At 34.8% G+C, this 21,931-nt stretch overlaps 1 protein-coding gene across 2 annotated transcripts in view; it reads left to right on the top strand.

Moving 5' to 3' along the window:
* LOC124370833 (cyclin-G-associated kinase-like) overlaps positions 1-21,931 on the top strand; it is a gene marked incomplete at its 5' end in the record, with an annotated part of 102,324 nt that overhangs the window by 52,746 nt on the left and 27,647 nt on the right. Inside the window, 7 exon segments of one of the 2 annotated variants that reach the window (XM_046829134.1) lie at positions 469-574; positions 2,107-2,258; positions 7,226-7,416; positions 10,841-10,971; positions 11,782-12,093; positions 15,145-15,352; positions 16,649-16,789. In XM_046829134.1, the coding sequence (XP_046685090.1) occupies positions 469-574; positions 2,107-2,258; positions 7,226-7,416; positions 10,841-10,971; positions 11,782-12,093; positions 15,145-15,352; positions 16,649-16,789 (1,241 nt within the window). 2 annotated transcript variants of the gene reach the window in all.

The raw sequence follows: 21,931 nt of genomic DNA, 5'->3' as shown, positions 1-21,931 counted from the left end.
AAACCATCTTTTACTTTCTTGATTCTTAATGAAAGATGTTTCAGCATAGAAGACCTTAAAAGTCATTTCTGTTTTTATAAGACAATCTTTAAGGATTGGTATGAAATATATTTTTAAATTGCTTGCAATGCTGTTCAAATTTAGTTCGTAATTTATCTTTCGTTGACTGTTTAAACACAAGGTATGGATTTTGTAATGTTCAAGGTATCTTAATACTTTTTCCTAATCAAAATGTTTGTAAACAAATTGAGAAATATTTATAATACCTATTTAATATTAGAAGTTGTTGAGAATTAACTATGTACGACTGAACATAGAAAATGATACTACCGTAAGATAATAATTATTCTAATTTATAAAGTTCAAATCCTCTCTTAATTTTAGGAATCATCTTGTATCAACATATAGTTTAACTACTTGGGTTGGTCATATTACAATGTACTTACAAACTGTCGTGTAATATTACAGGGATGGATGTCGACCCTATGTGGAAGTCTACCAAGGGGAAGAGCGTGTGATGAGCACTCAACAGGAATATGAGCGCATGACACTCTTTAACATCACTCATGGCAAGGTATGCATTCATAGTTGGCTGCAGATCTACCCATTCAAACCACCATCCCGTAATGATCATCATTACTCGACTAGTGTGTTAATGTTATAATTACATAATGCTTTGATCAGATGATCAATGTTAACTGGTGGTGTCTGCTCCTGTACTGGCACCCTTTTTTTAGCCGTTTCTAAGAATTACATTAAACTTTTATATACCACTCAAAATTCTTCAAATATAGAACTTATTGTATGTAATTGTTTTCAGAATATTCCAAATAATAATAATAAATTATATTCATTAATATTTTCTTATTTTCAAAAAAGATTTTTGTGTTCCAATCCGCTTGATATAAATTTTTTAAATATTTTATAACTTTGCACTATCTTATCAAATATGTGTAAAAGATTTATAAAAAAATCAACTATAGCAAATTCACCAAAAAATGGTCCTATAAGCTGATGATATATTGGTAGTTGCCTCAGATAAAAACAAAGATCAATTGGTTGAGACATTGGTGGAGAACTTGAATTTAATGAAGGAATGGTTTTCAGCAAATGGATTAACGCTTAATCCAGAAAAAACTAAATTTCTCCATTTCCATATTAACTACCGAAATTCTTCCCATAGTGATTCCCCTTTTTTCCCAACAGATTTTAACATAGTTTCAGCAACAAAATTTCTAGGAATCAAAATAGACTGTCTAACTTGGCACCACCACATTAATGAGCTACTGACAAAACTTAGTAAAGCGTTTTTGCCCTCCTCACTCTTTTACGTGTTGTTGACAAACACACTCTCAAACAGATTTACTTTGCCTATGCTCATTCACATCTATTGTATGGAACGGTCTTCTGGGGAAATTCCCCTGCCTCTGAAAAAGTGTTTTATCCCAAAGAAAATGGTAAGACTGATCAACTCAGCTCCTTTTTGTGACCCAAGCACTTGCACTTAATAACAAACTAAACACAACATTAATTATCAAAACTGAACTACAGGATACAGGTCACGATACGTTTGCATTCGTCAACCAACCACCTACGACTGACCGTACTGACTGATGGCTTGTTTCTGCCGTTATGATCGCCATTTGCTATTGGCCTCTGGTCAGTCGTAGGTGGTTGGTCAGCGAATTCAGACCTATTGTGACCTGTATTCTGTAGTTCAGTTTTGATAATTAGTGTTGTGTTTAGTTTTTATTAAGTGCATGTCTTAGAGTTTAGTGAAGTTGACACACAACATGGTGGTTGTTATTCCTGACTTACGCGTGTCACAACGCTCTGGTATGACTTGTTTATTTCAACTTAGTTTGTAATTATGTCTTAGGTTAGTTATTTACCTGAAAGAAGAGATCAGATTGCAAATCTCGAAATATAGTGTTACTGATATTTTGTATCACTGAACGATGGCAAATGTTCGGAAAAATCCTGTTTCCTTCACCTTGAATTTTTTTGCACTGGCTCTCCAAGCACCTCTTTAGAGATAGAGGGTAAATGGTATTGTCCAAAGTGTTACAGTAGAGTTGTAACATTGAGCAGCGTGCGTTGTTGCAGATCACGCTGCCTCTGAACGTGACAGTGGTAGGTGACGTGACGCTGGTGGTGTATCATGCAAGACACGTGTTGGGTCGTCCCACCGGCATTAAGATACTACAGCTGCAGTTACATACGGGCTTCATCGCCGGCAACACACTCAACTTCACCAAGTAAGTTACTGAATATCATTTTAATTAGTTCATCTAAATGATAAAACTTACAGTTTAACAATTTATCTTCAATTCTTCTTAAACTGAATTGATTGGGTTTTGTATTGAAATATTCATCAAAAGAGTATAGAGACATCTATATATATAAAAATGAAACTGTTCGTGTGTAACAGCATCACTCACAAACGGCTGGACGGATTCGCCTAATTTTTTTTTTAATTTGTTCGTCTTGATCTGTAGAAGGTTATAGGATACTTTTTATCCCTTTCCCGATTCAGGATTCCGCCCCACTGGTTACAGAAATACCCGTAAGAAATGCATTGCAGCAAACATATGTTATTAAGTGAAAGAGTCTTTTCAAATTTTTAATCAGCTGTTCTTTGTAAACATATATAATGCGACAAAAAATATATTTATATATAAATTTCTTTACACTTATAGTTTTAAAGCATAGAGTAAGCTTAAGAGAAACGACAAATTTTGTTTAAAACTGTTTCTGCAATCATAATATATAAAAATGAATGTTTGTGTGTTTGTCCTTTATAGACTCAGAAACTATTGGACCGATCACTATGAAAATTTGTATTTTTCTATGTAGAAGGTTTATACGCAATGCCCATTGATGTAACTAACCACCAGGCTGTACTGCAAGATATAAAAGTTATCAAAGCGCCTGCACATTATAAACTGCAATTACAACACAGTAGTTACGTATATTAAAATATCCAAACACTATTTGAAGGCAAAGAAATATACGGGCAAAGCTTAAGAGACGCGTGCGAAGCCGCGGGAAACAGCTAGTGTTAGATAAATAATCCTTTACTTCTTTTTTAAATTTTAACAGATCTGTTTCCATTGTCAATTTTGTTGGTAAATTATGTAAATATCTCACACCTCTGTAATTGTGAAATTTGAGATTGTGTTGTGATCGATATGTCTACTAAAACAAGTATTATATGTATGTTTATTAGTTTTTAGTATAGAATCAAAAAATTGTTTTATATAAATTATTGATTCAAATATGTGTAAACTATAATACTGTCAGAATTCCAAGCTAAAAAAAAAATATGTTTAACAGAATCTGTATATCTTAAATGTTTCATAACTCACAAAAAATTTTTTGTAGGACCAATAGCCTATTTAAATTGCTTATCGTTGTTGCTTCCATAAGCTAAATGTGAGTGGATCAGTGATAAATATAATATTTTAAGTGTGTTTAAATTACTAATTTTTGCCATTTGTCGCAATGCATATAGGCCAGTAGCATCTTATTAGTAACATGATCTACATGTCTATCCCAAGCTAAATTTTTGTCTATTATAAGTCCTAAACACTTTGTGTGGTGTACTTGTTTAAGTCTGTCATTGTTTAGAAGAAATAGGGTTCTGTCACAATTTTGGAGAGCCGATGGCCGCACGGTCTAAGAGATGTGACTTTGTATCTGAGTTAGTGACACCACAGATTCAAATCCTGTCTGTGACCATAGCACTTTTTATCAGTACCATCGACCTTGTTGTGTCCAGTGATTCTCCTTGAAGTTGATCATATGTGGATTCTGTGTCAATTTTATCAGTCCGTCTTGTTTTTTTAAATTTTTTTTATACTCTGAGGGAAAGAGATGATTGTCCCCACTTAGTCCTAAAAGGACCTTAGTTGCACCTCCCTTATATTTGTGCCCTCAGAACCTAAGACTTCTGCAGAAGCCGATCAGATTTGAGGGCTCCTGTTCTCTGATGTCGTTGGGGCTGAGGAGATACGCCCCTAGGAATCGTTTCCGAATTGTGGATATGGCAGGACAGTTTTTCCAAATACGCTCTGCTGATTCCTCCTCTTCTCCGCAGAGTCTACATTCGTCAGTCTGACTAAAGCCCACCCTCATAAGATTGTTTCTAAGGGGGCCATGTCCTGTCAACATCCCTAATATCAGTCTTATATCCTCCTTACTCTCATCTAGGAGAGATTCCCACCCTTTAGCATAAGGAGAGATAAAAATTTATGATTTTCTTAATCTTAAGCTCCACTTGTTGGTCACCATATGAAGTAGATAAATTTTAGTCAATTATTGAGGTCCCACATTGTTGCATCATATGATGATGTTCAATTTGTGTAAATTATTATAGACCACGTTGTTTGTCATGATGATGCTCAGAAGTTGAATGTCGTATTGATGAAGATTTGGTGTGTGTTGGTCAAATTTGAACAGTATTCAGCCCCACTTAGTTTGAGCCACATTATGATGTTCAATGTATATGTAGTGTGACACACTTTTATACTATGTATTTATGACTCACAATTTCTCTTCAACTGTTGCAATATTACCTTTTTTGTAAAGTAGATTTCATTATACCCAGTTAAACTTTCAAGAACTGATTTCACTTGCTGGGAAAATAAAGAACCCACTTTCTTCTTTTAAAAGCATTTAAATCACTGATTCATTGGTTTAAAACACCACTTCAAACACCTTACGTCAATTTGCAGACACACACTTAGCAAGTGTTTACAAAACATAAATTCACTATATTTTCAAATTAAATGAGAAAATCATATATTCACTTATTATTTCATCACATTAGATGTAAACAAATAAAATTAATTATCACTGTGTAAGATTTCACAAGTTAATTTTGAGAATCACATGTAAAAGAAGTGAGAGAACTTAAATACGTCCTTCTCTTAATGTTTCGCTATCCAAAAGAAAGAAATGAGGTTGAGATCTTTAGAACAACTTGGTCGCTAACAAAACGAGGGTTATAGACGGGAAATTAAGGGAAACCAGCAGCTCCTCAGCCTCCAACCCAAACCAATACGTTTAATTTGAATGACAAACATCCTTGTTCACATTTACAGGTTATACGTTAATTACGTTTAAACACAGGCGTGGCACTTAACCTTTTCACTGCTACCTCCTTACACTGCCACCCGTTTTAATGATTTTTAAATAGATATAGTTTTTTAATCAATTAGAATAAAACCATGGGACTTACATCCTTTTTAAAGCTGAGTTCTTTCTCTCTCTACACAAATGCTCATGCATAAATATTTTCAAACAAAAGTGTTGTTTTGAAACTGAAAAACAAAATTTGTTTGTAAAAAATTAAAAAGTTGACCAAAAAACATCACCATGTACTTAGTCTAAAACATGTTTCTCATTTTTATTTGCTGTATTCATTGTTGTCATTACTGTCACTGTAGCTACACATATGAACAATACAAATCCACAAGTCTTGAAATGTAGTTCTTTCACATGGCAATTTTGGTCTCGCTACACTGATAGGAAGTGTTTCTTCTTACAGCCTTTTCTAATTGTTTTTTAGTTATCAAAGAGTATGATAAAAATTGTTATTATTATTTTGCTTATATTTGTTTATTAGAGTAAAAATAATAATGTCAACAAACTTACTTGCATGTCCAAGAAGTTCATCGGTAGTAAAATCACAAGATCATTAATCTGTGTCATCTTGGAATAAATCATCACTTTCACTGTCACAATTGATTGTATTTACTCACAAAACAATCGTAAACTAAAGTACTAGCAAATAGAACAATAACAATGCAGGCAAATTGTCAGAACGACAACAAATGGCCGACGCGATGTGACAACGAGTTTGTAAAAAACTTTTTTCCAATATTCCAGATGACTGCCAACAACATTTCTTAGATAATAATCCATAGAGTAAGAATTAAAAACATGGAAATAGCAAATGACTATGAATGCTGAAGTCCAAATACGTTTAAATGCATATTGCTGTAAAAGTCGGTGCCATCAAATGACGTTGTTGGCACTGAAAGTGTTACAATTTCACGAAAAACTAGTTTTTTTGTTTATTCATTGCAAATTGGCTCTTGGAACCAAGTACCTGCAGGATAAATGTGGACTAGAGCACTTCACAATTCAACAGATAATTCTAAACTCAGTGACAGTTGGAATACCACTGCATTGGTGGACCATGCTTCCTTTGGAATCTCAAAGGGTTATGTTCTGTTCATTCATTCTTCGGATGGACTCCAATAAGAATATACACAAGAAGAAGTCATCATTTGGATGTCCAATGTAGAGCCAGTTGCTTGGTGTCTTCTCAACTAATCTGATTAAGTTGTCACTGAATTCATGGTATAATACCGTATCTGATGCAGAATTAGAATGAATTGTATTGTCATTTTCTTTATAGAATGGGCAAAGTCAGACATAAAACAATAAATATTACAACACATTACAATACAGTATAAAATACAATGTGAACTTATTAATCGTTTTAATCTACCTCTGAGTTCAAAAAATTCATTCACTGAGTAAAAGCAGTGCAATAAAAAGTTTCTGAATATGGGTTTGCGCTTTTATGTGTCAATAGACAATAGATTTTTATTTCTCAGTCAATATATAGTGTACATAGAGAATTGTCATAGATTTAATATAAAGTCATAAGACCATCACTAAACATATTTTTAGACAACACAAAATTAATCAGTTCTTAATATAAAGATTCAGTAAGAAGTTTAAAACATTGTTCGCTATAAACTATCATAATCTGGAATTACTATTACAATTTAAAATAATAAAAAAAACCCTATTTTATATGACAGGGTCATCAAAAATTCATTTACCAAACAGTATGCTTCCATTAGCAAAGTATTTTTTATTTCCTTTAAAGACCTTATGCTGGACACCAATTCTTTGTTGCATTTCAATATTTTATTTATTATTTTACAAATTATATAATTTGGAAGAGCTATGTTGTTTTATCTGTATAAAATTATGTCTGGTATTATGTTTATTGGCGTTTGTATCACAAGAAAAATTATATGTTTTTGTATGTTAAATGTTGTCTTTATATGTTTATTTCAAATCAGTGGTCCCTAGTTTTCTTCAAAGTAAGCCTGTTGATGTTCATATCCATTGGTAATAATTTTAGCTGTTTGGCTATCTCCAAATCTTAAGTTCTTACTCAAGAATGCTCTTAACTGTGCAGAAATGAACTGGACGACTTGTCTGAAGGTGAGCACTATCAAGGTGACAAGTTCTCGGTGGTGCTGTACATAGAGCTGCTGAAGGCTACGGAGACCTGTGTCACACCATGGTTGGACCACTACTCTCACAACTACAACTCAGACGTCCTCTTCTCCTCTACGATAGAGGCGGAGGAGACCCGAGAGAACTTCGGTGAGTTACTGCCTTTGTAAGAGTACGCAATACCAAGTGTCACGTAACGGGCTGTGTTGAGGTTGCATGTAAAATTTAGAAGTCTATAGCTAATTTCAATCTTGAGATGTCCTGCCAACAGATAGTCAAACTGTACAGAAAAGAAATGTTCACATCTCCCTGGCAGACAAAAGAGAAGTTGTGTGTTTACTGAGTGATTACTTCAAAGATGCTAAACCATCATAGAACTCATTCTTGTCTATGGAAAAACAAAGGTTAATACAAAATACAGATGAAATCTTACGTAAGGTCTTTCCACATGATACATTCACATAGCAGTGTTTAAAATAGAAGAATGTCTGATTTATGCAGTACTGACACCTTAAAACTTATCTATTTTTCTCACATTCAGTCTCCCAAAACGAAAATCTCAGTGCAATACTAAAAGTTCAAAAAAAGCTGTCCGGACCATTTAAAAATTTTTTTTTAATCTGTTTTTTTAATCAAAGAACGTTTTTAAGAATTAAATATATTAACTATATATGGACTTTATGTTTTTGAAGCCATCATGTATGTTAAACATCAAACATCCATCAGTAACGGTAATGTGGTGCATCACCATGACACCAGATATAAAAATGAATTTGTGATCTCTTGTCATCGTTAGGAATTATATAAAAAAATACATTTTATGTAGCAAATAAATGTTTAAGAAAAATTCTCGATCATATAAAAGTGAGGGTAAATTTACTTGTCTTAAAAGAAAGTTAAGAGTTTTTGGTAGGGTTAACTTTATATTCTTTAGAAGAATTTGAGCACTTTTCCTTAAGACTGTAATATTAAATTTTGTAATAGTAAGTGCATACTGTTTAATACTTGTTAGTTATCTGTTAATAATTAAACTATAAACTTTACGTTATAATTATATATTGTAATTTGACTACTTTTTTCATTAAATTGACGCTATTTGATGTACAAAATGTGCAAATGAATGAAAAAAGATTGTTTTGATTTGATTTGAAATAATAAAAGTTCCGGAGATGTGAGGAGGATACTACAATGCAAAAGTGCACTGAAATCAACATTGACTTTCGACATTTAATTAAACCTTGATTAAAATTTGTATTTAACATTAACTTTCCATTCTGTTATTTTTAGTTTATACGATATTAGGAGTTAACTGTGGCTTCACACGCAATTTCATTGATTTGGCACATGTATGAGCACTTCTGGTTTGAAAGAGTTATATTTTCTATGCAAATTTTAAATTTTCCTTCTTGCCACGATCAAGAAAATATGTAAAATCTTATATTTTAGAACATATTCTAAGGTATATTTCTAATGGAGAGTACTTACCTGATCGCTGAAATTTAAAAACGAAGTTATAACTAATAGTTACTCCTTACAGAATTTACACACTATATAATGTAAACAAATTTAATATAGTGGGTAAATTAATTCAACATATGGTTTTGCTGTCATGAAGCAATGTTTACACAGAATAGTTGATTACGATAGTTGAATAGTTTTCATTACTTTAAAGACCAGTGTGGCGTAGCCCAGAGAGATTTTCAAAATAAGAATAGGCCTATATTCATCCCAGGAATTCAGTACAATCAGTTCAATAGTTTACACGTGAAAGCAAAACAAAGTCGCTTGTGCATTTATAATATTACTAACTGTTACCCGCGGCTTCCCCCATAATTTCGTTGGCTTTGCACGTATATGAGAACTTCTGGTTAGAGTGAATTATATTTCCAACGTTATGTCGAGTTTACCTTGTTGCCACAATCAAATTTATATTACTTGGATTGGGATGAATAAGCTATTTGTGTTATAAATCTCATAGGATTGTACTCAGCTTCTTTAGTTGATTGTCAGCCAAATCCCATGGAGTGACAAGCACCAGCATCAAACTCAGTGTTGCCTTTATAGAAATGAAGCTTCTTGCTAAATTTATAATCTGTAGGTCAATTCATTTTCTTCATATCTTATGGAGAGACAGACCAACAAATAAAATTTTACCAGCCCCTCAAGAGGTAGGCTTCGCTAATGCTCAGCCAATAAATCATAGATTGTTCTCTTCTAATATTGATGTTATACTGGTTCAGGCTATATCAGAAATGATAAAATATTTAGCACTTGAATCTGTACAAAAGTTCCTGTGTCTGATTTATTATGTATTGGTGGACGTTGTCATGGAGGAACAAAACATTGGAACTCTGTCCCTTACTTAGCTAAGATTGCTTTTCATAACTTACACAGTATTTTTCAGAGATTTTTATACCTGATTCCGTAATAACCACCGAAATAAGAGAAAACTGTGGCTATGATTGCAAACAAAACTCTCAGACAGTTCTTAGTTCTGTGCACTCTTACTCCATAGACAGTCTTTTTTTCACAGTTCACGTACATTACCTATTTTTGAAGCTCAGTGCAATCAATATTAAATTACCATTTTTGCCATAACCCTCAAGAAAAATTAAAGCTGCTGTCATGTGCTGAGTATTGTCACAACTAAATTCTGTCTCAAGTTTTAGTCACAATCTCATGCAATAGTTCTTAAGTTTATGTAAAGCAAGAGAACGTTGTGGGATCACAAATTTGATTCACTTTTGTCAATAGTCCATCTGTAAAAATGCACAATACGCCACATGGATTCTCATCATGAAAATTTCTGTTTATTTAAAATATTCCTGTTTTGTACATTCTACCTAACCCCTTCATAGTTTTTTACATAATATAATATTCTTAGCGATTGCACAAAAGTGTGCTAATGACAATATTACGCATCGTCATATTGTTCCTATTTTATTCTGTTGTCTGCTTTAATATTGCGCAAAAGACTTTCTATGACAACCACGCATAACGTTAAGTAGTTCTGACGTTTTCTACTAGATGTCATCATTTCCTCCGTCCTCAGTTATGAGTTTTTGCACCTTGGTGAGTTTGCTGTAGTCGCACAGTACAGACAGCTACCGCGTGTGTTGTTGCTTGTCACCTGTCCTGGCATATTTTATTGTTTTATTTCTAGAATGTATATTGTACCATGGAAATATTTTATACACAAATAGGCGATTCGCATTTTGTGCGTGATGATGACATGGATACAGATAGTAAAAATGATTTAGTGGCTAATATAACAAAAATGTAAAGACACTATAAATAACCTTTTTTTGTATAAACCTGTCTCTATAAAAAAACAACAAATTAATCTCAGAAAAACAACATAATTTTAGGTATAAAAAAACTGTTGAGATTTAAAAAAACAAAATAAACAATCCTGTATTAGGGAAAACATTAGTTAACCTACTGCAAACATTTGTTCATAGAATTAATAAGTTAAACATTCAATTTTGAGAGAAAGATTGTATCTTAGTTATGCTTAATTCTTATTACAATACTTAAAAACAAAAAATTAAAACCACATGAAATTTTGTTTCAGTACCAAAGACAGCGCCACCACCAAGACCAGGTCCTCCACCATCTCGCCCCGGCCCTCCACCCCGACCAGCTCCTCCCCCACCCTCAAGACCTCCTAATGAGTATAGAGATGGACCTGACACTCCTCCCATGGTGAGTTGTTTCAATGTCTTCTAAATCTTACTACAGTTAGTTCTACGTTCAAAGTTTATTGTATATTTTCTTACACTCAGTACAGTGTGTATTTGATTTGGTAATAATTATTGAAACTATCATTGTTTTTACAGTTTTTGTACAAAAGATCTACGTATTACCTTGGATTGTATTAGTTACACCAGAGGTAAATCATTTATATGGGCAAGGTGTGGTGAAATCGGCAGAATTATGTCAGATAGTTCTGAGGTCCGATGCTAGGGCTGCGCGATGTAACTTTGATTGTTACCATTCAGACCTCTCAATCAACATATGACAGTTCGAGCACTCACTTTTGCCATGCCTCAATTTATGGTGTTGGCTGAGTTAACTCGTGTGTAACTAATACAATGAAAGTTCCTACGTAGTAAGAGTAGTGTATTAGGCAAGTCCACCCAATACAACACTACTCTAAGAACTTTAAATTGAGTCTTCCTCATTTACATTTACAGAGTTTTATTTTGATAATTCAAGTAAAAAAAAAATTATGAATGCTAAAATTACAATAGCTTTGATTTATGGACTTATCACTAAGATAAAGTAAGTACTCGAAATAGTAAGAAGAGATGCAAAAAATATGTTGATAAATTTATTGCAGTATAGTTAATAAGTGACTAATATTTCAATTTCCACTACAAATTTATAACATTAAAATTTTTTAGTTGTTTTATTGAAGAATATTTAGATGACGATATATAATTATGTGTCCCATGTTGTTTTAAGTTCCGGCAAATCTCATTGGCTGTAATACGATTCAAATTTTTCTTCCAGAAAAGGTCAGAAGAGAGAGAGAGTTTGCTGAATGATGAAGACGAGGATGCCGACTTCCTGAACCTCTCATCGTCCCAGCCCCAGAGGCCCCCTCTGTCACAGCCTCCACGACCCCCGGCTCCTACACCACATGCGGACCTGCTGAACATCGGAGACAGTGGGGGTGGGGATGGCAGTGACAGCAACGTAGATCTACTAGGCTTCGGACAGTTTGTCAGCGCAGATCCCCCCACCACTACCGCCAACAGCATTGAACCCGCTGTGGACCCACTTGCCTTCGATCCCTTTGCTTCTGACTCCAATATTGCTAAGGTATACCACACAAACTGTATTTATCAAGGAAACAGGATTTTTCCGGACATTTTCCATCGTTCAGTGAAACAAAAAATCAGTAACACTACGTTTCGAGATCTACAATCTGATCTCTTCTTCAGTTAAATAACTAACCTAACACATAATTACAAAGTAGGTTAAAATAAACAGATCATACCAAAGCATTATGACACGCTTAATTCAAACATTCACTTAATAAAAACTAAACACAACACAAAAACAATAATTAGTGTTGAGTTTAGTTCTTATTAAGTGCATGTTTTAGAGTTAGTGTAGTTGATACACAACATGGTGGTTGTTATTCCTGACTTACGCGTGTCACAACGCTCTGTAACTATTGGAACGTGGGTTTTTGGAAGCAACATGTCGCCGTGCAGGACTAGGCTTGTAGCCGCCTGCACGATGAAGGCCGTGGAGCGACCATAATCCTAATTACACAATATCCTCCTGCCAGCTTTGATAAGTATTTAAAGTTATAATTTAAGGACGAATCAGTAAAAGTAAATCGTAAGACAATTTATTAACCGCCAAAGATAAATTACACATATCAACACCAACCCCACGCCGACCTCCCATCACGACAATTTCCACCCCAACATACTAACAATTTAGAATATACAGTCACCCCCTATAATTTTCTGGCACCTAACCCCCCCCCCCTTGATTATTAAATTAATCCATAGTGTAACACACAATAACACAAACAAATAATTAAACTAAGACTTGCGACAGGTAAGTAAAATCTCCGTCACCGCCACTCGCCGATCAGACGTCTTCCCTCTTCCGTCACTCAATCTAGACTCCCTTATCAGACCACCGGTCCTCCATCCGCACGCGGCTTATCAGAAAGACCGGTCCTAACCGTTGATTCGGCGGTCTGATATATGTGGTGGACAGTCACCACAGCTCTGGTATGATTTGTTTATTTTAACCTAGTTTGTAATTATTATGTGTTAGGTTGGTTATTTACCAGAAGAAGAGATCAGATTGCAAATCTCGAAACGTAGTGGTACTGATTTTTTTTCCCCTGAATGATGGTAAAGTCCGGAAAAGTCCTGTTTCCTTCACAATCCTTCCATCGTTCAAAATAAACTTAAAGCAAAGAATTGTATTTATCATACTATTATAATATTTCAAGGAATAATAATGTAGACTGTTAGTGTAATTTACCCCTTAGAGAGTACTATTCAAGAACGTTAATATTGTATGTGTTTGGAAGAGTGAAGGTACAGAAATTCAGAACAATACCAAAATAGTAAATAATATACTTTTTATTTGTAGATGAAAATTATATAGAGGAAAAATATTTGTAATAGTTATATTATTTTAATGTGAGAATGCGACTACTGAATGTGGAGATTTCTTACCGGTTTTTAGAGGCAAGTTTTACTTTGGAAAAAAGCTTAGTCATTAAAGGTTAGAATCATCTGACATCTTTTGGTTAGGATCTGTGCACAGACATCATACGGAAAGGAGGTAGCTACTGCTTCCTTACAAAAGCTTTCAAGTGTTGCAATGCAACAGGGAGTTGATGGTGAATGGTTAGAAGTGAAGAGTAACAATTGGAAAGTATTCCTAAAGGTTTTTCTAGTGGGATAATCATGTATATTGTCAACAGTTGAACCTGTATTACCACTTAATTTAAAGGACAAAATCAACACCAGCACCGTAAATATCAAATACCTTAAGGGCAGAATGTTATGACCAACAAACAAAGGAAGTAAATGTTAAAAAAAAAAAATGGGCATTTGTTAGTAATCAAATGAATTTTTCTGTAATATTATGAGAGAATGTAAATTGGACACATGAGTACTGCCGTATAGTGAAAAGTCATATTCTAGTTTTGAATTTATCAAAGTATAATTAACTACTTCAGTGTAGCAAAGGACATGGGTTTTTCAGATTAAAAAATTATCTAAGTGAGTGATGCACTAAGCTTTTTGTAAATGACTAACATCACAAATTTTCATCTAGGTGTAAATCTAAATATTTGATAAGCTTACATTGCATTATAATGTTACATGAACAACTGTTTTCACTACACTCTACTGTAAGAAATGTTACAGGAAATGCAAAATTACCTTATTGAGAAAGAGAAAAAAATTAATACAGTTTTGGACACATTCAGATAAAGCTTGTTACAGCTGAACCAAAGAGATATCCTATGTAAATCATCTTGCATTTTCTCACCACATCCAAAGGGTTGGAACTGAATGACAATGCCGTATCATCAGCAAAAGCTGTAATATGTTCATTAAAAATACTGTTGCAAAATTCATTAATGAATACAAAAAAGAAAATTGGGCGAAGTACAAATCCTTGTGATACTCCGTAACTAATATTTAAGATTTCAATTTTACTATGCTTAATTTTGACTAATTGCTTCCTTAAAAGTGACACCCCTCTAATTCCTGCAGATTCTAGCTTATATACCAATAACACATGACAGAAGTATCAAACGCCTTGCTCACATCTAAACAAACAAGCTGTTAAATTTTCAGCCACACTATTCAAAACCTCATAAATATTAACCTCATAAAAAGTGTTGAAGAGCAAATTCAATGCTTAGACCTTCCCTGAATTCAGCCTTGCTTTAACTAGTCTTTCTAATAATTTTGACAGGAAAGGAAGCAAAGATATCGGACGGTAGTTCTCTTCAGCATGTCTGTTACCTCTTTTAAGATTGGGATAACTGTAACAATCTTCTAGATATCAGAAAAACAACCCTCAGAGAGACTGTGATTGAATAACTCTATTAACTATTAAATTGGACTAAGTTCATCACTCAAACACCAACCCATTCAAATCCTTGCATCTGCACACAGCCTCACCCCTCCCAGCTCTGGTCTCCTGTGTCGTCTTCTGCACTGCACAACACAGAGAGTCCTGATTGTCAAACTCTACAATGAAGTGTTAGATCAGAGCAATATTGGTGGTGAATGTTCTGGTGATTTTGTAGAAACTGCATGGTGGCAGGACATGGCCTAGCTGTAACATTAAGTTTCCAAAGAATATTTTGTATGTTTGTAGAATGACCTGCTCGACCCATCACTAAAGAACTCATCGATCCACCGTAACGTGAGCACTCCCAACCTGTTCGCTGATAACGTCGTCTTGACGCCCAACCCGAGTCCCTCACCGAACCTGCTCGGTGGCGGGGCATGGCCTAGCAGTAACATCAATATGCCTCGCAATGTCAGCACACCTAACCTCAACAGGGATCCGTTTGCTGACCTTGGTGAGTTGGATTACATCAGTAATTTAGTTTTAAATAACATTCCCAGTGTATTCAGAATAAAGTTACATTTCAATGTCCATCTGTTTAAAACATTACGATTTTGGGCATATAACGTGAAATCAATACAGTACTGAAATTCATGTCAGACATTTTACATTGTTCGTAAAACACTTTAATGATAAATCCTTTTCTGATGGAAATTTCTGTACATTTTATACTATAAACTTGATTCAAATCTATTGAGAGTTTACATTGCAGATGTGCACTGCTAAGGCCACAAACATGATTTGAACCTGCACTATCTCTTACTCAGATCCTCAGTCCGACGCCTTAGACCGCCTGGCCATCGACACTCTTAACCCTTCGTACGCGTTAAGCGGTATATATCGCCGATCGTAATTTGCCCGTAGCGTGCTAAGCGGTATAATTCGCGGTATCTCTTAACAACGTATTATAAACATTTAAGTTCCACGAAATGCCGTCAGAACGTGCATGAGTGCTTCTTTTGTCTTCCATTGTGATATTGGTGGAGCGTGACACATCAAAACAGCTGTCGTCAGTCACAACATCTGATTTGTGTTGGCCGTGACCGCCTGCGCGCGCACTCGGCCTGCCGTCTCTACGCTCGGAGCGGGTAAACTCGCTCTTGAAAACAACAGCTGAACGTGCATTGTTTGTTTAGTAACCTAACAGTGGAAAGACTCACTTTATGAAAAAAAGGAAAAAAGGAACAGCAAGGTGCGTCGTGTGTTTGAAGAGAGGACTGAGGAAAGAAACCATTTATCTTTGCAAGATATGCAATGCCAAGCCTGCTGTCCATCCAGATGACTGTTTTGAAGTCTACCACAGTCAAGCTCAATTCTAACTGTGCAATTTTCTAACTGTTTCGTGCCTTCTAATTTAATTTTTAACAGTGTACCAAATCCAAATTATTTTGTTTTAAACTAATATGTATCAAGTCTTAAAAAATTAAATAAAAAAAATTTTTATTACTTGAAAACTTTTGTTATATATTTATGTAAATAATAAAAATAATTTTTTAATATAACATGTGTTTTTATATAGTATTTAACCAATATGTTCAATAAAAAAAATAAACTTTAGAAAAAATAAAAAAATGTAATTATGCGTAACGGTAGATTTTTCTACTGATTATTTAGCGTACCAAGGGTTAATATTGATATCTAGGGGAAAAATCAAACTATTCAAGAATGGTAATGTGCCTATCCTTAGTTATTCCAATTTTGGAGAGTTATCATTTTCAAACACAATTAATTATAAAACTGTGTTTAACAGCTGGCAACCTCAGCTCTAGTCTAGGCGGCGGTGTCGGCAGTGGAGGCGGTACGACTCCAGGACTATCTCCCCAGCACAAGCCACCTGGCAGCTGGAATCCCACCCCCTACCCACCGAGTACTCCAGTTTTTACACCTGCTGGTTTGTATAACAGACAATCTCTAATTGAGGAAAACTAATGACTTAAGCCTTAGTTATTCTGTTTTATTTATTTTCTTTTCCATTTTAACCCTTCGCACGCCACTAATAATTCATTAATTTTCCTATAGCGCCATGACAAGTAAACAAATGTTATATACAATTGGCTTCTTCAAAACCCATTTTATAGTATAAATGAATTTTTAAATTGTAACATAGATGTTCAATTTTAACTAAATAACTTAATTTACTGTGCCTAAGATTGAATTTTATATTTTATTGTTACTATTATAATAATTTTTTTTTTCCTTTTTTCTCTCTTTTTTTATATATATATCTATAAACTATCAAAGGGATGTCTAGGTTAACTGTTTCGTAATAGTTATATTTATAATGATTCTCATTCTGTACTTTCTCGTTATTATTCTTGCAATATTTATATAACTACAAACTAGGTTGACTTTGCCTATTCAATGTAAATTGTCAATGGCAATAAAATTCTTGATTCTTGATTTCTTTAAGTTCAAAGCTAATTTTTACTATAGCTAAATTATATAAGGTAAAAGCATAAAATAATATAAAACTGGGCATTTTACTTGTAATTAGCACATTTATAGACAAAAAAAAGATAGGTAACAAAGAACTATTTTACAAATCTGTTTATTTTAAATAAATTTTAATTTCATTGTAAAATTTTACTAAACTTAAAAGTTTAATTACATTTTACTATAAAACAATATAAACAATGTATAAATTTTTCAAACTAATCACAATACAACCACACAATGAAGAACAATAATGAGATACGTAGTAGTCGCGCCACACTCGTGACAACCGAGAAAGTATCAATACACACCACAGATATGTTTGGTTATGGCGCTGTAGGAGACGCAGAACTGACGAGCAGGCAGTCGGAGTTAGTCAAAGGGCACTCACCTCCCCCTGCCGTAGAGTGAAGGCACGAAGTGTGCACCGGGCATTTCAAAGGCCTTTTGTGAACTAAAAATTTCTCCAAAAGACTTAATCTATAATATCGGATATAACTGTATTTGGCGCTTTGGTCAAAACCTACCATTCTAATATATCCATCTAGGGGTGAGCAGAGTTAATTGGTTAACAAAATAAGCACTAAACTGGTATTACATGAATATGTAAAAATATATGCATATTTACCGTACTAAAAACTAAACAATGGCACATATTAGTCAGCTGTAATATACTTCTTATATACAATAATAAATCGCTTCCTACGGAACCAGTAGTCACTATCCTAAACACATTTATCTCTGACCATACAGGGCAAATAGCCACATTACAGAACTTCAAAACTAAAACACCTGACCAAATAACATTCAACAGACATTTCAGCGACAAGAACCTCTCACTTCTTAATAATCTACTGAAACAAGAAACATGGTGTGACGTGCTAACCCCCAGATCAGCGGAGGAATCATATAACCAGTTTCTGAATACTTTGACATACCATATGGATATAGCATGCCCTTACATCCGTACTAGCAAAAAGTCTAAAAAACGACAACCTATTAAGAATGACCAAGAAACGATAGAAAAGCGCAACCAATATCTAGCGGCTCAAGAGGAATATCTACTGACTGGGACAGAAGAAAACAAAGCTAGAGCAACAGAGAAGAAGAAAATCTATGGGTAGGTCAAATAAAAGTAAAGCAATATGGAGTGTTATTAATAAAGAACGATGTAAAAACAACAACACCAATGAAACAATACATCTTAAATCTAATGACACACTAATATCGGCTCCCCTGGATGTAGCAACACACCTAAATGAATACTTTGTAAACATTGCCAATGAAACACTAGCACAAGCTGTCTACGATGGGAATCCTGTTACTCCAGATTACAGACTTCAAGTAAATGACTCTCTTACTCTTTGGCCAACATCTCAAAAGGAAGTTAAGACGACTATAAGAACATTGAAAACGAAAAACTCAGCTGGCTTTGATAACATTTCCACAAGATTATTAAAAACTTGCAGTGAGCCCCTATTAAACCCCCTAACTACTATAATCAATAACTCATTTGCAGAAGGAATTTTTCCATCAAAACTAAAACTGGCAAAAGTCTATCCGAAACTAAAAAAAGGAGACCCAACCCAGGTCGCTAACTACCGCCCAATCTCTCTACTTCCTTCAATTTCAAAAATCATAGAGAAAATTGTACTGTCTAGACTGTTAGATTTTTTTAAAAAACATAATCTGTTCCATGATAATCAACACGGCTTTATAGAAGGTAAATCAACATCAACTGCTCTGGTTAGAATCGTTGAGTATCTAATAAGAGCACTAGATAAGGGCGACACAACAGCTGCTATCTTTCTAGACTTCACTAAAGCGTTTGATTGCCTTAGTCATGACAAACTCCTCAAAAAACTAGAAAGCCGAGGGATCACAGGAAAAACTGCAGATTGATTTCGGAGCTACTTATCAGGGAGAACTCAGTCAGTAGAAATAAAAAGTACAGACCAAGGAAAGAAAAAAACGACAACCTCCAGACCTTTGCCTGTTGACAGAGGTGTTCCGCAGGGATCAGTCCTGGGCCCTATCCTTTACATTATCTTTGTGAGTGACTTTCCTGATTACTTAAAAAGGTATTGCTTCATGCTCATGTATGCAGATGACACGACACTCCTGCTACAAAATAAACAACCTTCGACCTTGGAAATAGACACATACATTGCCATAAATATGGCAATAGAATACTGTCAAGCAAACGACCTGGTATTGAATCAAACAAAGACTCAGCAACTAATAATGGGAAGGAAGAAAGAAGAAGTGCTGGAATTGCCGGACGCTGAAAGAATGGACAACGTAAAGTACCTAGGAATATTAATTGACGAATCTCTTTCTTGGAGTGACCATATCAACCAACTATGTGGGAAACTTAGCACAGTTTTATATGTTCTAAGGCGCTTAAAACAAGTTGCTAGCCCAGAAATAGTAAAATGTGCATACTATGCTCTTTTTGAGAGTCACCTGAGGTACGCAATAACTGTCTGGGGCAACTCCTCTAAATTTAACACCCAAAGAGTACTAGTGCTTCAGAAAAAAGCAATCCGTATACTAATGGGAACAGGACCTCTTGAATCATGAAGAGGTGCTTTTAAACAGCTAAGAATACTAACCTCAGTAGCCCTGTACATCTTAGAAGTAGTTGCATATGCAAGTCAACAACGTCTGACAAGAGGAAATGACGTTCACACCCTCAACACAAGATCCGCACATGACTACATACTTCCCACCCATCGTCTGACTCTCTACGAAAAACAACCCACATATGCTGGTGCAAAATTTCTTAACATCCTGCCACAAGAGTTCAAGAACACCACGGAACAGCAACAACTCCGACGAAAACTGATCGACTGGCTTCTAGACCGGCCTTTTTATACAATAGAGGAATTCCTGAACTGGAGGACTAACTGCCTAACCACATCTCTCGAACCACCGTGATTTATCTCAACTTAAAAAAAAAATTGTATTTTGCTTAATGACACCATTCTTGTCTCAATGATAATGAATAAAGTATATTGTCTATTGTCTATCGCTAAATGTATTGTTTAGTGCTGATCTCAAGAACAACTTGAGCAATTTGGCTAATTATTTTTTTTTAATATTCATGGAAGTCTGAGGAAGATTTATATGAAGAGAAAGGTTAGAAAAGATTCCCAGAATATATTAAAATTTGAAAAAATAATGGTGACGTTTGCATTTCACAATCCAAATTTAGCGGACACTAAACAGCTGTTGACACTTTCAGCTAAATATGCCAAAGAGGCTGAAACAATTGTATACATTTAAATTTTAGAAAATGTTAAGTATACAGTACTTGATTAATACTATAATACAGATTGCAAAGATAAACTTACTATCTAAATATGACTCCAGATTACGCTAATGATAAATTAAAAAAGTTCAAAAAATATCTTACCGCCCCATCTTATTGCATCTTTTATTTATTTATTTATTTATTACATGAACATTAAGAACAGTAATTTGTCAAGTTTACAATAAGTTAGAATTAAGGAGATTGTGTTCATTAATTCCAGGAACTCTTCTATCTTGTACACAGGATTCTCTAACAGGAATTCTTTAAGCAAGCTCTTCAGTCTGTTGCCAGTCAGGGTCCGGAGGTGGTCTGGAAGGAGGTTTTTCAGTTTTTTGGCCTACGTATGACGGTTTTTTCTCGAAGAGGGCTGTTCTATGTTGGGGTAGGACGAATCTAGAGGCATGGCGTGTGGGGTAGCTGTGAAGGTCCATGTGAGTCTGCAGGTTTAGTGTGTCTGCATATAAATGGCTTCATAGATGTAGAGCGCAGGTACTGTTAGTATGCCTAGGGTCTGATAGGCTTGACGACAGCTTTGCTGGGACTCCAGGTTTGCAATTGTCCTAATTGCCTTCTTTTGTAGTACAAGTACTCTCTTCAGATTTCCCGAGGAGCTTCCCCAGATTGTAAGAGCATATCTAATATGAGATTCTACTAGAGCGTAGTTATGCCATTTTTGCCGCTTCCTGAGTGCCAACCCATTTAATGCGTTTAACAACATTAGACACCAGTGCTGATCTTATTGCAGATGTGCTTTACATGGTTTGCCCATGTGAGTCCATTATCTAGAGTTATTCCTAGAAACTTAATCTGATCAGCCACTGCTACATTGGGGATACTAGTGGGTAGAATTTTTTTTCTGCTAAAATGTACTTGTGTTGTCTTGTCAGGGTTTATTGCTAAAATCATTTTTGTTTACTGTAGGCTATGGCTTTTTTGAAGAGATGCAACAGAGGTTGTCGTACAATTCTTGAGCTGTGTCATTTTTTAAAAGGAGGGTTGTATCGGTCTGCATACATTATGCAGCTGGTACTGTAGTTGTGAATTAGAGCTGGGAAGTCATTTGTCAACAAAATGAATAGAACAGTCCCAGCACGGATCCCTGAGGAACTCCTTGTTATTGGTTTAGGATCTGATCTGAACATGGTAGTAAGGCCAGCTGTAGTATGTTGGATGTCTACAACTTGGGATCTCTCTTTAAGGTAGCTGACAAACCATTTGTTTTCTAAGCCCCTTACTCCTAAAGTTATAAGTTTTTTTAGAGATCAGCTCATGTCCCAAAACAGT

This window comes from Homalodisca vitripennis, unplaced genomic scaffold, assembly GCF_021130785.1.
Source record: "Homalodisca vitripennis isolate AUS2020 unplaced genomic scaffold, UT_GWSS_2.1 ScUCBcl_549;HRSCAF=2816, whole genome shotgun sequence".
NCBI classification, from domain to species: Eukaryota; Metazoa; Arthropoda; class Insecta; order Hemiptera; family Cicadellidae; genus Homalodisca; species Homalodisca vitripennis.
Note: the sequence above shows the minus strand (reverse complement) of the source record. Positions and strands in the feature narration are given on the sequence as shown.